Source organism: Typopeltis vanoorti, chromosome 8 (genome assembly GCF_054136105.1).
Source record: "Typopeltis vanoorti isolate ZY-2024b chromosome 8, IOZ_Tvanoo_1.0, whole genome shotgun sequence".
Classification (NCBI taxonomy): Eukaryota; Metazoa; Arthropoda; class Arachnida; order Uropygi; family Thelyphonidae; genus Typopeltis; species Typopeltis vanoorti.
Genome location: NC_143556.1, coordinates 128,561,275 through 128,577,532, shown reverse-complemented (window position 1 = coordinate 128,577,532; position 16,258 = coordinate 128,561,275). Strand labels below are relative to the sequence as shown.

The following is a 16,258-nucleotide window of genomic DNA, read 5'->3' as shown; positions in this document are numbered from 1 at the left end:
AGGATGGTGATAGTTTTGTTGTAGTCTTCTGTGGTAGATAGTGGGGGGAGGGATTTTTTGGGAGCATTTAGTATTTTATCTATCTTATGAGGATTATAGCCATTGGTCAGGAAGGTGTGACGCAGGTGAGAAAGTTCAGCAGTGAGAGCAATGTCATTGGAACAAATTGCTCTAGCTTTATGGGTTAGTGTTTTTAAGATACCATATTGTTGAGAAGGGTGATGGTGTGATGGTTTGTGTAAATATCTCCCTATATGTGTAAGTTTTCTATAAACCGAGAATGATAAGGAACTTTTTGGAAGACGTGTGATGTGTCCAGGAAGGGTAGACAGTCATTTGCTTCTAGTTCCATTATAAAGTGGATTTTAGGGTGTTGGCTATTTAGATGCACTAAAAATGTATTCAATGTGTCTGGGCTATGTGCCCAAATAGCAAACACATCATCAACATAGCGTAGCCAGAGTTGATGATAGCTTTTCCAGATGTTCTATGTAGAAGTTGGCTAAGGAGGAATCCCATAGCTGTCCCATCTAATTGTTTGTATATTTTCCCTTTCCATGTAAAATAACCTGCCTGTACTGTGAATTTAAATAGCTGAAATATATCAGGGGGAAATTGTGAATTTAGTAAGTTGAGAGTTTCAGTTAATGGTACATTCGTGAATAATGAGGTGATATCAAAACTCACCATTGAGTCTGAACTTTTTAAGATGTGGTTTTCTAAAATACTTTTTAGGTGGGTACAATTTTTAACAAAAGAGTAAGAATTGTTTGTGCAAGTGGCTAGTAGTTTTGCTAAATGTTTAGCAAGTTTATATGTGGGACTGTTTATACTATCTACAATAGGGCGTAAAGGTATACATTGTTTGTGAAATTTTGGAGCTCCATATATCCATTTACACCTTTACATCATAGTGTAGATAGTATAAACAGGCCCATATATAAACTTGCTAAACATTTTGCTAAACTACTAGCCACTTACACAATTCCTGACCAATGGCTACTGTTACACCGGATTGTGGTTGTCTCGATGCTGGATATAATACCAGCAAAATATTAGCGTTTGAGTTAATAAATAGTTATTTTCTAATCAATCTGTGTTCGCATCTATACCATTAAAATCCAATCAACAAAGAACTAAGTTTCATATCTCCAATTCTAATATCAGGCCTAATGTCATTTTCTTTCATAATGTGCATCCTTTTCTTACCCCTGATTTTACATCAAACCATGTTCCTGCATTTCTTTCAATTTTGACTGCTGATTGACAACTTAAATATCGACTCTGGATTGTTCTGTATAATGTTCCATTCATCCCATATAATTGTAGTGTTTTGAAAAGCTTTTCTCTGGGCCCATTGTCGTATGCCTTTTCCAGATCCTTGTCATAATCCCACGATTTTTCAACCATTTGTCTTAAAGTGAAAATCTGACCTTCACAACCTCTGTTTGTCTTGAACCCTGCTTTTCTTCTCCAAGTTTCTCTTTCTCAATCTTTCTCAACCTCTTTTCAAGTATGTATGTATGCATAAATCTTACCTGGAACACTCAGTAGAGAAATTCCTCTGTAATTCTCACATTCAACTTTATTCCTTTTTTTTTTTTTTTATTTATTTATTTATTTATTATTATTATTTTTTTTTTTTTTATAGATGGGTAAACTATGAGAGCCCTACTCCAATCATTGGGAATTCGACTTTCTGTCCAGATCCTCTGAATTATGCAGTGCAGTCACTGCAAAACTTTTATACCTCCATATTTAATCATTTCTGGTCAGCTATCATCTACTCCAGTTGCCTTTCCACATTTCAAGTTTTTTACAGCTTTCTCTAATTCAAGTATTGAATTTTTGCATTCCTCTTGAAAATTTTCTAGTACGGTTCTGTCACTGCTTGGTTTTTTTAACAGTCTTTCAAAGTAACTATTCCAGAAATCTAGGATATCCTTAACTTTAGTTTTTGTCACCTTGATTATCTTTTATTCCTTTTACAGTACTCTTTTCTTCATTTCTAAGCTTCTTCCATAGCCTCCAGAACATTTTGCCACCTTCCTGATGTTTATTTTCTATATTCTTACCAAAGTTTTTCCATGACTTTTGTTTAGCGACTTACACACTTAACTCAGCTCGCTTTCATTTTCTCTCTATTCTTTTAGGGCATCTGCTGACTTTTTTTTTTTGCTAGAAACTTTTGGTATGCTTTCTTTTTCCAGACTGCTGCTTTAACTTGTTGTCACCACCAAGGTGCTCTTATTTTTCTTTCCTTTCATATAACTTCATCACATACCTCCATGAATCATTCAGTGTTTTCTTCAGAGTTTGCCAATGAGACTCCAAGGTTTTGTTCTTATTTTCAAACGGCTGCAAATTTTCTTCAATAATGTTTGCATTGTTGAGTCTACAGTGTACCTGTAAAAACTGCTCAAATTTAATTCTTTTTAAAACTTCCTTATATACTGTTCTTTTCAATGTAATATCCAGTTTTATCCTGCTTAGTACTGTAAGTAATGGTCATTTCCTATTTTGGATCCTTTGTACACTGGTATCCTGAACTAGCTTGATGATATCACCATCAATGATGATGTAGTCAATGAGGCTTTTCTCATTTTTTGCGTCTTCTCTCCATGTGAACTTGTGCTCATCTTTATGTTGAAACATAGTGTTAGTAATGACTTGTATGTGTCCTGAGCAGAATTCCAGTAAATGCTTACCATTATTTAATATTAGCTTTGCCGTTTTCTCCAAATTTTCCCAAAATATTCCTATATGCCTGTTGGGATTCGTTTCATACTCTGCTGTTCAGGTCTTCAAGAAGGACCACTTTTTGCATTTTCTTTTGTCAGCTGTCTGTTCTAATGACTAAAAAAATTCCTCCACTTCTTCCTTAGAAGAACCTTCTATGGGATTATAGGCACAAATAAGTTTCATTGTCCATTTGCCCATTTTCAAGTTTGCCCACATAACTCTACTTGAAACTGCTTTCAAATCAAGAAGTTTATCTTCGTGTTATGTTGAATGCTATCACTTCTCCTTCCTTTCCTTGATCATGATTGCCTGAAAATAGCATCCTATACTTATTATTTAGTAGTATCTCACCTGTGTTTGTCTTCTTTGTTTCAGTTATGCCAGTTGTGTCCACTCGGTACTTTTCCAATTCTTCCGCAAGTTCAATTTAATTTCCATTAATACTCCTTATATTGATGGTTGCTATCCTCAGTTCTTCTGATGTTGGGTTTATTCTTCTTCTTCTAGAACCCCTTCTACACTAACTTGAAGCTACCTGTCTAATAAATGACTGCCATTATGGATTCTGTCGCTGCCGATCAACAGGAGATCTGCTCACATATATCGCCCATCTCTGGTCAAATGCCATGGAGAAGTTTGGCCAATCTCAAGCGTTTGGTCATGATATTCTCAAGGCATTTGACTGGGTCTGGCACAAGGGCTTACTAAGCAAGCTACCATCGTTTGGTCTATCTCAAGACCTCTGTAATTGGATTGCCAGCTTTCTGTCAGGATGCTCACTATGTGCGGTGGTGGATGTCTTATTATCCTTTCATCATTCAACTAATGCTGGGGTTCCTCAAAGTTCTGTCCCCTCACCAACCCTTTTCCTACTATATATATATATATATATATATATCAATGACCTACTTCAGCTTACCTCCAACCCAATACACAGTTTTGCAGATGACAGCACATTGCACTCCTCCTTTTCTTTTGATAAACCTTACTTCACACAACTCACCTCAACCAACAGATCAGCAACCACCACTGCCCTTAATTCAGACCTCCAAGCCATCCTCCAATGCGGTTCAGATAACCTAGTCAATTTCAATGCAAATAAAACCCAGTACTGTGTCATTTCTCATTAAAAAAAAAGAACCAGTTTCTCCCAGTATTATTTTTGACAATACCCAAATTTCCAGACAATCTGAGATTTCTCTTGGAATTATCCTGACAGCAAGCCTCTCCTGGCGCAAACTCATAACAACCATTGCATCCTCAACTTCTAAAAAAAACTAAGATTTCTCTTTTGCTTAAGACGTTACTTCACCCCTGAACACCCATTAACCTTATACAAATCACAAATCCTCCCAACCACCGAATACTGCTCCCACATATGGGGTGGGGCCCCGCAAAAGCTCCTTTAAATTGCTCGACTCCATACAGAGGAGAGCAATCAGACTTATTGCTCTCCTCTGTATGGATCCTAATAAATTTAGTTTAATCCTTTATCCAAGTGTGAGCAAACAAAGTTTGCGCCTCAAAGTATCTTCAGGACTGGGGGTGAGGTGGTACAACACTGAGCAACTCGTTGCAAAGGTGGAGCAAGCTCACAACACTCCTATCAGTATCTCCCATAATGCAAAACACATCTCCTTGCGGATATGTATAATGTTATGCATTAAGGGGAGGGCCACTACCCAGACTAGTTTCGACCTTTATTGAGGTCTCTTCAGTGGGAGCCAGGCCCGAGTGGAAATACCAGGCAGAAGCATTACAAGGTCATCTCTACCTATAGGAGTTGCCAAACGGTGTGCCACCTTTTTATTAAATTACTCTGAATTTAGAGAAAGATGTTGAAAGTTTATTTTTCAGTTGGTTAGACTATAATAAATTTCGTTTAATCCTTTATCAAATGTGAGCAAACAAAGTTTGCGCCTGAAAGTATCTTCAGGACTGGGGTAAGGTGGTACAATACACTACAACAAAGATGCGTTCTTGTGCATTCATTATTAGGGTTAGGGTTCTGAAAAGAGATGAAAATAAAATTATGAAATAATTTAGAAATTTTTACATTTTTAAAAAATATTAAACATGATAAACATCAATAAACATGAGTTTTTAAAAAATTCGTCCCATTTCACTGAAATAGATAGCTAATTCTGGATACCCTGTATATTATTTTTGAAACTTTTTTTTATTCATTTTGGATTCCAAGCTTTGATGTACACATGAATTACATATAGCATGTAGAGAATCATTAAAGCAAGCTGAAACTCTTTTGTGTCTTGTTCTAAAACATATTTTTGTGATATAACTAGTAGACCTGACAGTAACATTTAATATTTAATAAAATGTATAAACTTGTGTATTTTTTTATTATATCCAAATTTTCAGTCATAGTTCAGGACAATTTTCTGTAAATTTTTGAAACGAGAAGAGAATAACAAAGCTTATGCTACAGGTAAGTTAAAATCATGAGAAGAGCTCAATTTGTATAGCATTTTATGTATGTTCATCTATGGGTAAAGTTGCTTTCAACTTTGGATTCTAATGGTATTATATAGATGGAGTTCTACGTCATATTTGTATCACATATTTGTAATATATATATAAGTAGCCTAGTTACTTCATCACAAACTTTGTTTGCTTACACTGGGATAAAGGATAAAAACAAGAATACAGTCATCCCACAGCTTATGTCCAATCGAGTTACGTCCATGATCCCATAAGGCAGAGCTTTCCAAACTGTGTGTTGGCTGCATTGTAAAGGTGTGTCGCGCGAACATAAAGCATTAAACAGAATAATTGCTGAAAATTTCCACAGCAGAATCCATTTCACAAAGTACCGGTACGACTTTTAGTTAGCGCCGTTAAAGCAGATATTTGGTCAACCGCTCTGAACCCCCTCCCTGAGTCTATACCCACTTACATGCAACCATCACCATCAGTTTCATTTTCGTTGGGGGTTTTCTATAGTTCATTCAAGTATGAGTGACAGTAAATGTAAACAGAAGCTAAATTGTGCAGAGCTGCATTGAGGAGTCCCAAAAATACTTTACTTTAAATAGAATGTAATTGCAAGATGTTTTACGTTCCAGAATTTAAATTTTACTTTCAAAATTATATATACAAACTATCTTTTAATTATTTTTAACCTTTAAGAATATTTCATATCAATATATTTCGCTAAATAATGAAGAATAAATGCAGCCGAATTCATCCCTGTGGTTTTACCACGTAGTAGTCGCTCGGTTTTATTATCGTTCAACCAATAAAAATAAATGCCCCACTATTCATGCAAATGTTATTATTGATGTTTATTCTAACTGCAACATGAATAAACAAAGAGCTGGTGCTTTTATTTTATGTTTAGTTACTGTTAAAGCTTTACAATAAATTCACACAGTTTTATTTATCAAATTAGTGTTGAATTATCCGTAAAATGGATAAGTTTCTAATTAATAAAAGAAAAGCTGAAGGTGACGTTTGTGATGAACAAAATGTATCGACTATAGAGGAAACTACGCAAGAATCAACTGTTTAACGGTCTGCATTAATACAGAAGAAGTGTAAAGGAGAATTTTCCACGCCTCGTTTATACAATAAAGATTATATGAAATTGGGGTTCGCATTTCCTGATAATGAAAACCATCCTTGTCCATAGTGTTTAGTTTGTGGGGTGATACTTGCAAATGAAAGTATGGTACCAAACAAATTAAAGCGCCATTTTACTCAAAACACAACAGTCATTTGTCAGAAAAGCCAGTAGAATACTTCATTGAACTTTCAAAATCTATAAAGAAGCAGTCTGCATCGTTCACCAAGAGAATGAAGATATCAGAGAAAGCTCAAAAGGCAAGTTACTTGGTTGCCCAAATAATTGCCAAAAACAAGGAGCCACACACTATTGCCGAAACTACTATAAAGGAATCTTGCTGTCTATTGTTCGAACAATGTTTGGGTCCGAATTTGAGATAGACGTTAATAAAATCCCTTTGTCAGATTACACGATTGGAAGACGTGTAATCTGCCAAAATTTTCTTGTATGAAATCTATTGTATGAAATCCCCCAAAATTTATTGTATGAAATCCCCCAATTTCATACAATAAAGATTATATGAAATTGGGGTTCACATTTCCTGATAATGAAAACCATCTTTGTCCATAGTGTTTAGTTTGTGGGGTGATACTTGCAAATGAAAGTATGGTACCAAACAAATTAAAGCGCCATTTTACTCAAAACACAACAGTCATTTGTCAGAAAAGCCAGTAGAATACTTCATTGAACTTTCAAAATCTATAAAGAAGCAGTCTGCATCGTTCACCAAGAGAATGAAGATATCAGAGAAAGCTCAAAAGGCAAATTACTTGGTTGCCCAAATAATTGCCAAAAACAAGGAGCCACACACTATTGCCGAAACTACTATAAAGGAATCTTGCTGTCTATTGTTCAAACAATGTTTGGGTCCGAATTTGAGATAGAAGTTAATAAAATCCCTTTGGCAGATTACACGATTGGAAGACGTATTCAAGACATTCTGCTGACATTAAGCTGCAAATAAAAGATATTTTTCAAGACGATAATATGATTTTTACATTGCAGTTAGATGAATCAAGAGATGTCAGTGGGTTAACGCAATTACTCGTTTTTATATGTTTCATTCATACTAACAGAATTATTGAGCAATTCTTGTGTTGTCTAGAACTTCCAATGAAAAGTAGAGGCGAAGATATATTTAAAACAGTAGATTGCTTCATGAAGGAAAATAATTTGCTGTGGTTAAATTGTGCAGGAATATGTACAGATGGCGCTCCTTAAATGGTTGGTTCAACAAAAGGTTTCAAAGCTTTAGCAAAGAAAGAGAATGAAAATATTATAATTACTCATTACTTTTTACATCGCGAAGCACTAGTCGCGCAAACCACTTGTAATGAATTAAAAAAAGGTTATGGACAAAGTTGTTCAAATGGTCAATTACATTAAAAGTAGACCTCTTAAATCAAGATTATTTGCTAAAATTTATGAAGATATGGGGGCAAAATTTAAAAAAACTTATACTACACTCAAAAGTTCGTTGGCTGTCAAGAGGTCGAGTGCTTTGTCGTGTATATGAATTGAGGGAAATGATGCTTAAACTTTTTGAGGAAAATCAACAAAATGAATTCTGCGATCTAATTCAAAACAAATTATGGTCCACAAAATTGGCATATCTTGCTGACATATTTGAACACTTGAATAAAATAAACACCAGTATGCAAGGAAAAGGAGAAAATATCTTAACAGCGGTGGATAAAATTTGTGCTATGAGAGACGAGATAGAAATTTGGAAAAGGAAAGTGAAAGAAGGAAATATTGAAATGTTTTCCAAAACTGCAGGTGAACTAAAATGTGATATCAGCTCGCTAATTGTTGACCATTTAACAATGCTCGGAGAGAAAATTCATCACTACTTCCCAAATATTGAAATACAAGACTATGATTGGATCAGAAATCCATTTTTTTCAACTGCAACGATTAACTTGTCACTTATTGGAGAAGAAGAATTAACAGAAATAAAAAATGATTGAAGTCTGTTAATGATTTATGAAGAGGGTGATTTAGAAAATTTTTTGATTCGTATTTCAAAAATGCATCCAAACATAGGTAAAAAAGCGTTAAAAATTCTTTTGCAGTTTTCTACTACATACACGTGTGAAGTATCTTTTTCAACGATGGCAAACTTGAAGACATTGAAATGTGGAAGCTTAAGAATGCCTGATGACAAAATGCGAGTGTCTTTATACCACCAAATATTGAAAATATGTGTTCATCCCATGAAGCTCATATATCTCATTAAAATTCTATTATATATTTCTTTCTTTTCTTTCTATTTCTTATAACAATGACATTAATCTTGGAAATAAATATAAATATATTATATATTTTTATTTTGTATATTTTATTATATATAAAAATACAGTATGATTGAAAAAACTCAACAAGCGAGCTATGAAATCTGTTTTCCCTATATTAAATACATTGAAAAATTAAGAAGAGAGAATCATTTCAGCTCACTTGATATGTTTTATATTCGATCATACTGTATTATATATTTTTAATAAAAATGAAAGGTTTTCATGAAATAGGTTGTGTTGTGAAACAAGTTTAACCTCTAGTTTGTTAATAGACTGTGTCGTGCCCTCAAGACAAGAGTATAGTCTAACTATATAACGCAAACTTTAAAGGAGTTACATGATATTTGATCTTATCAAATATCAAAAAGAGTTGCGTGTTATAGTAATGATGGGATCAGTTTTAAAAGGAGTAAGTGATTAATCACTTACTATTAATACTGAATTTTTTTAACCCAGTATCGGATGAACAGAAAGAAATTTTTAAATAAACCTTCTAAAAGTTATATAAAATATAATTGTAGAAGCATATACTTAAACTACATCTGATCTGGCCATGTGACCCATGAGAGGTACATCAGACTGAATTACTGTGCCATGAAATTATGTTTGTCTAAAATGTTTGTCATCAACATTAAAAGTTTGGAAAGCACTGCCATAAGGGAATAAATAGCATTTTCGGCTATACTTTCGAACAAGATACAAGCGAACTAAAGTAAAAAGGTTTCTATTTAGCTTCTATTTCTATAATGCTTCATGCGCATTCAGCAGCAAGTTCATTTGGCAGTCGGCACTTGTCTTCAACAATTCCTCTGTTGATTTTGTGTTTGAGAAATAGGTTATTTATGTGTTTATCGTTAAATATTTCACAATGATTTGTGCGACATGGCTCCTTACACACCCAATCAAAAAACCTAGTGAAGAATCACAGAAAAAGGGGCGAGCAATTGATCTTGAAATTAAGTTGCAAGTTATAAAGCAAAATGAAGCTGGTATGCCCGTTGGTGTGATCGCACATGATTTCCGATGGGCTCATTCTACAGTGACAGGCATTTTGAAAAAATAAGAATAAAATCCTAGAGTCTGTGAAAGGATCTTCCATTAAATCAACGTTAATGGCAAAGCAACGACAAGGTCCTATCGGTGATATGTAAAAGCTACTTGCATCATGGATAGAGGACCTGAACCAAAAACGCATACCTGTTAGTACTATGACCATAACTGCTAAGGCACTAAGTTTCTTCAGTATGTGGAAGGAGAAAGCAAGGCCTGATTACGACTGCAAATTGAACGCTTCTTCCGGTTGATTCATGAGATCCAAGCAGATTTTTGCGCTGCAAAATGTGAAAATGAATGGTGAATCTGCAAGTACCGATGAGAATCCTGCCAAGGAGTTTGTGGAGAAATTGGATAAAATTATTATGGTGGAAAATTATTTGCCACAGCAAATATTTAATATGGATGAGACCTTGTTTTGGAAAAAAAAAATGTCCGAGCAAACATTCATCCACCAAAAGCTAATATGTATGTCTGGTTTCAAAGCTCTTAAAGACCATGTTACGATTCTGTTAGGAAATAATGTGGCTGGATATAAATTGAAACCATTTGTGATATGGCACAGTGAGATTCCACGAGCCTTCAAAATCATTAGGAAGCATACTCTTCCAGTTCATTATCAGAGTAATAAGACATGGATGACTCAAAAAATTGTTAGACAATGCCTTAATTCTAGATAATGCTCCAAGTCATCCACATTACGTTGATGATTTTCACCCCCAAGATCAAGGTCATGTTTTTCCCTCCGAACACTACTTCATTGATCCAACTGATGGAACAGAGGGTTCTTTCAGGGTTTAAGGCTTATTATCTACGGAGAACTTCTTCACAAGCCATTTCTGATACTGAAGGAAATGATCAGACTCTCATGCAATTCTGGAAAGCATTCAATATTTATCATGCTATTAAAAATATTGTGGCTTGGGATGAAGTAACCTCTCAATGTATGAGTGGCATATGGAAAAAGACATTAAAAAGTCTTTTAATGTCTTTTTCCATATTGTGCACGATTTTGGAAGTTTTGAAAAAAAATGAAGACCTTTGTAAATTGAGTGAAGAAATAGTGGGCCTAGTAAACAATCTGAATCTCAAAGTGAATGCGGACGACATAGTTCAGCTCATAGAAAGTGTGCCTGAAGAGTTGACCAATGAAGAATTGGTTGAACTGGAGGAACAATGTGTTGCAAAAGAGGAAGAGGGGAAAGAGAAACAAGAAGAGGTAGTTAAACAATTCACAATGAAGGGTCTTCCAGAAATTTTCTCTGCAGTTAGCGATATTTTCAAAATGACTGAAGACAGGACCCAAATGTTGAATGCTACTTACTAGAAGAAAGGAAAGTAAATGATGTGTTTGTTTGCTATAAACAAATTTATGATGAAAGGAAGAAAAGGAATAATCAAAGCACATCGGACATTTTCATCAAAAAACAAAAGTTTACACCAGAACAGCTGCAGCCTGGTCCTTCACATAGGGAAGGTAATGAAGATGTGACTGTGGAGGAAGAGTTGGGTGATTATTCTCCTGTTTTATAGTGGCAGTAATGCACAGTACAGTTTTGTATAGTTTAAAAATTAAAATGACAGTCTAATTATTATGGTTAAGTCCCTAACCCCTATAACTCTGTTGATTTAATGTATCGACTTATGTCCTGCCAGATGGAACAGAACCCTAATGTAAGTCGAGTGATGACTATATAACTTCTTGGCATCTTTAATTTATAGCATAACTAAGTCAAAAAATCTTTTAACGTCTATCTCTAATTCAGAGTATTTCAGTAATAAGGTGTGACACCTTTTGACTACTTGTATATGGAAAATATATGATGACTTCTGGTTACTTCAACCTGGTATCTCATCTGGGTCTGACTCCCACTAATACTATGATAATGTTTGTCTTTGGGGAGTAGAGCAGCTCTGCTCAGTGGCAGGTTTTTGCCTCTCCCTGAATGGAATCACTGCCGAGTTTCTCCTGTCCTGGAGTGATTTAAGTCAGAAATTGAGTTTAGTAGTGATCTCCTTTAGGGTCGCTCAGTGAGATTTAGAGTGATCTTGTAGATGATGCAGAATTTTTGGACGGAGTATCCCTGCACTTTAACATACCTCAATAAAGGTTAAAGATGCCAAGAATATAATATCTTTAATTTATAGTAGTATATTGGGCTTTATAGTTGAATTTATTAGTTCATTCCAGTATCCATATTTTAATTCTGCTTCTCATTTTATTATTATTGTTTTTCACTCCCCATTTCTCCGACTTAGTATTTAACTCATAACTATATTTTATTACTTCATAGTCATTGCATAATAACATACAAGCAAATGACACAACATTTTTACTATATTATACAGTGTTTGAAATAGTTCACTTTGTGATTACATAATAACTAAATGATAAGGCATTTTAACATGAGCAAATAAGTTAAACTTGTATAGAAAATAAGATCCTTGCAAGCACAATGAATATTGAATTAAAAATTTCATTAGGTTATTGGTGAAAACTTATCCTTTTTTAAATGCATAATTTTGCAGAGTATTACCTGGCAATGGAAACTTTGGGTTTGAAGTTGAGTGATCCTGAACAGCGTTATTTTGGTGAATTGTTCAGCTGCTATGATGTAGATGGTCAGGGAAAAGTAGCTGGTAATAAAGCTTCAGAACTCTTTCTGACATCTCAGCTTTCTACAGAAATATTGCATCAGGTGGGTATTCTATTTTTATTTGTAGTGCATCATTCCAAGGACTCATTGAGGGAGGGGGTCCATTTAGATATTTAAGTACCTGTTGTATCTAAAAATATATTTACAGAAGATTCCTGCAATATGTAATGGTAGCCAAAGTTCTTGAGAGTGAGAAAAACTTTTCATCATGCTTCTAACCATCTTCCAGCAATGACCCCAAGTTCTACCAGCCACAAACTACAGAATGGCTTGTTTTTATACTGTAAGATCCCTTTATTAACTTATTTCTCATATTTTCTCTTCTCCATATACTCCATAAACTTTACCTTCCTTTTCTTACAAGTTAGCATTCTCTTCAACAGTAGAGCTATCCAATGGGATGACTTAAACACTGTAGTATTATTATCCTTAGACTCTAGCTCATTGACTGTGCATGCTAAATTACCATTAATATAATACTGTGCTTGAAATTGCTTCTTTGAAATGCATAACCTATGCTTGGCAAAACTGAACTCATATTCATTGCTATTTACCCGTATAACTAATCTCGTCAAGTCAGCCTGCATTAACTGCCGAGTTGTGTCTGTCCTTCTCATGCTTTACAACTTCATATTATTATTATCATCATCAACAGCAGCATATAACTGCTGCTGATTGTGACGTATAAAGAGTCATACATTGAGTAAGTTATTGTTTCACAGTTGTTTATGATAATGATTTTAAACTTGCTGTGCTCAAAGTTTAGCAGAAGGTTGAACAAATACAATCTAGTCTCTAGCTGTAATAACTCTTGGGCTCTATAAAATTGCTTCTTTCCAGCAGATATTATAAATGTGCAAAAAATGAATAATCATTCCCCATTGTGCTCTAAACTTTGTTGAATGAACTCATAAATTGAAGCCTGATTGTACCCCCCTCCCAGCCAACTAGGGCTCTAGTTTCAGATGGTGAGAATCTGATATCTCCAAAGATATTTCTTCCCATACCAAAAATTCATTTCTTGGATAAATGGAAGGTGTATCATATGCCAGAATATTAATTCCTAGACAATCACATGCATCCATATCTCAGACTATGATTAAGTTTAGTGCAGTTGCAACCATAAAAGAGAGAAAGAAGATACAGTACTTAAATTATACAAAATCAGATGAAGTATGGCTTTTGTACTTCATAACCTTTTAATTTCGTGTTATCGATGAAAGTTGTGTCCTATCTGATGTTCAAAATCTTGCAGGCTCTCTCTGTTTGTTAGCCTGCAAGGTTACAAACCAGTTGAAAACTTAAACATCTGTTCCAGCAGGACGTGTTTCATGTCAGGCCAATCAAAACTGTCTGTCATTTTATCAAAAACTGCTCCACTCGAATTTTTTTTTCTCTAAATCTTCTGTTATCTAGTTTCTTGACATATTTTGTGATCTTTCTCTTCATACCTTTTCTCTCATGTTTTATTTCATGCATTATTTTTTAATTTGTTCTTTTTACATGTCCAAAGCATTTTCAGTACTTTGTAGTCCTAATATGTGCCTAAACAATATTTTTTATTCATTCTTTCTTTTCTTGTTTTTGCCAACAGTGTCCTGAAAATCTTCATTTCCATTGCCTGTGTTCTACTTGAATTTCTATTTTTTTAGTGTCCATGTATCTGCTGGATAAGACTAAATGGGTAAAAAGTAACTTCTTTTCACAGGAACTTCAAGTGATTTTTACTGTCCCAAATTGGACTACTTATATTATTAAAGAAGCTTGGACCCAGTCATATCCTCGAGATTTCTTGTTTTAAATTTCCATCACTTAAAAGCACACTTATATTTGAATATTTACTCAGGACTTGACCAACAACTCTCATGCTGTTAATTTGCACATTTTCTCTTTGAATTTTATACTGAGTTTTCACTTTTCTTTCTGTTAATATGTAACCAACAATTGTTAGTCATGTTCAGGTTCTATTTTTTATTTTGTAACCCTGAGTTTTTTCTCCTGAAAATCAGGTTTTTCATCTTGCAAAACAACAGTCTGTTCAAAAAAATATACAGAATTTATTAAGGCCTCATAGCCTTAGTTGCTTGAACTGTAAATCAAAAACAGCAAACTAGTCCTATATATAACCCCTCTTCTGAATGTATGTAGATCATCACATCTTCTAATACAGTGGATTTTCTGTTCATTAATGGTATCTAAAATAGTGTTCATTGCCACATTAAGTATGTGGGGAAATAAGTCATCATCATCCTCATTGGAATCTTATAAAATTGTTGCTTTGAATTATCAGATATGGTAATTGAAAGCAACATGTATATTCTTGATGGAACTCATTTAGAGGCTTTTCCAAATCCATAAATGCTGTGAATAGGCATTTTTCACACTTTCAATGAGTTCCATCGTTCCTTTACAATAGAACTGAAATGAATGATTAATTTTATTTTTAAAAAACCAAACTATTCTTCCATTAGGTCTTTTCCTTTTGTCTGCAGCAGTAGTAATGCTGTTCATGAATCCAGGTTCGGTGTCAGTCATTTGAACACAATCTTTGCAAGAATCCAATCTTCTTAGGAAATGAAACCAAACAGCAATCTCCCTGAAATCCAAAGAGATGCTTTTTTGAAATTGGGCTCTGATTTGAATCTATCAAAGCAGTCAACTTGTGCTTACAATAAATAGTGTAGGTCAGCTATGTAACTCATCCCTTTGTCATTAAGCCGTGAAATTAATTTGATTGTTTTGTATGCTCTCTCAAATTCTTAAACTAAATTATAACAATATTTTGTTATAATTTAGTTTAAGAAGACTTTCCAAAGAAAATTTATGAAATTAATAATTTTCTTTGGATAGTTATTAGAACAGTTATTACCTTGCCTGTGACAAAATTTTCGTTCACATTTATCCTTTAATTATTCAAAAGGAAACTGGACATGTTAGTTTTTTATCATATTATTAAAATTACAATACAATTATTAATTTCATTAATATGTAATAAAAAAGCAGTTAGTGAATTTTGCTTGTTATATTAATTGAATATGATATAAATTAATTAATTAAGGTAGTTCACAATCCATGCGGCTAGGCTAGTGGCTGTGCACTTCGTAACCATATGCCTGGGAAAAGAGTGTCCTAGGTTCGATTCTCGTCAGTGACGTGAGGAGCTGAAGGATCTTTCTCAGCCATAGCCAAGTTTGGTCTTGGGCATGGACAGTAGGATTTTTCCCCCAGTTTATCCTGGGGGTTTTCAATCCACAAAGCAGGTAAACCGGCCTTGAGAACACGACAGGACTTAGGATACATTGTGGCATAGGGTAAATGGAAGATGAGGTGAGATGAAGACTAATTAAATTTAATGACTTTGTTTGAAGAAAATTACTTAATTTTGAGACCAGTATTTGTTATTTGAAGTTATTCCTATTTTTAATCAGATGCTTTCTTATAAGAAAAACATCTGTATTCAAAATATATACTGTGCCATGTTTTCTAATATTTACTATATTCACTCAAATGTTGATCTACAGCTACTTTACTAATCTAAATGGAAACTCTGAGGTATTATGAACGTGTGCAGAAAGAAGAAAATGACCCATTGCTGCATATCAGCTGTTTATGTGATGAATGATTTTCAGTTTAAGAATGTAGCTGATTGTGTGTGTGAATTCATGGATGGATGGAGGGAAGGAGTAAGTTTTTATTAAATGAAAAACATGAATGATTGATTTATTAGACAAGGGTGATTTTCTGCATATGATATATTTCTTTTAAGGCATATCAAAACAGTGGTTACTTCTGGAAAGCTGAAATTTTGTTGAAGTTGGTCCAGTTACGAAAGGAAACTGTGAGCAAGAGGGTAAGGAGTGATTTCTTTGCATGGAGGGTGGTTGAACCGTGGAATGCATTGCCTGATGGAGTGGTGGGAGCGAGAA

At 34.3% G+C, this 16,258-nt stretch overlaps 2 protein-coding genes across 5 annotated transcripts in view; both read left to right on the top strand.

The window, feature by feature from the left end:
* The window catches only part of LOC150104343 (ralBP1-associated Eps domain-containing protein 1-like), a 485,081-nt gene that overhangs the window by 52,328 nt on the left and 416,495 nt on the right, over nt 1-16,258 (top strand). For all 4 annotated transcript variants that reach the window (XM_090396932.1, XM_090396933.1, XM_090396930.1 and 1 more), the window contains exon 2: nt 12,205-12,374. In XM_090396932.1, the coding sequence (XP_090253058.1) occupies nt 12,219-12,374 (156 nt within the window). In that variant the 5' untranslated portion in view covers nt 12,205-12,218. The remainder of the gene's footprint in view (nt 1-12,204; nt 12,375-16,258) is intronic.
* Nucleotides 7,852-8,295, top strand: LOC150104345 (zinc finger BED domain-containing protein 5-like). The gene has a single exon (XM_090396461.1). It carries the CDS (start codon nt 7,852-7,854, stop codon nt 8,293-8,295), a length of 444 nt encoding a protein of 147 aa, XP_090252587.1.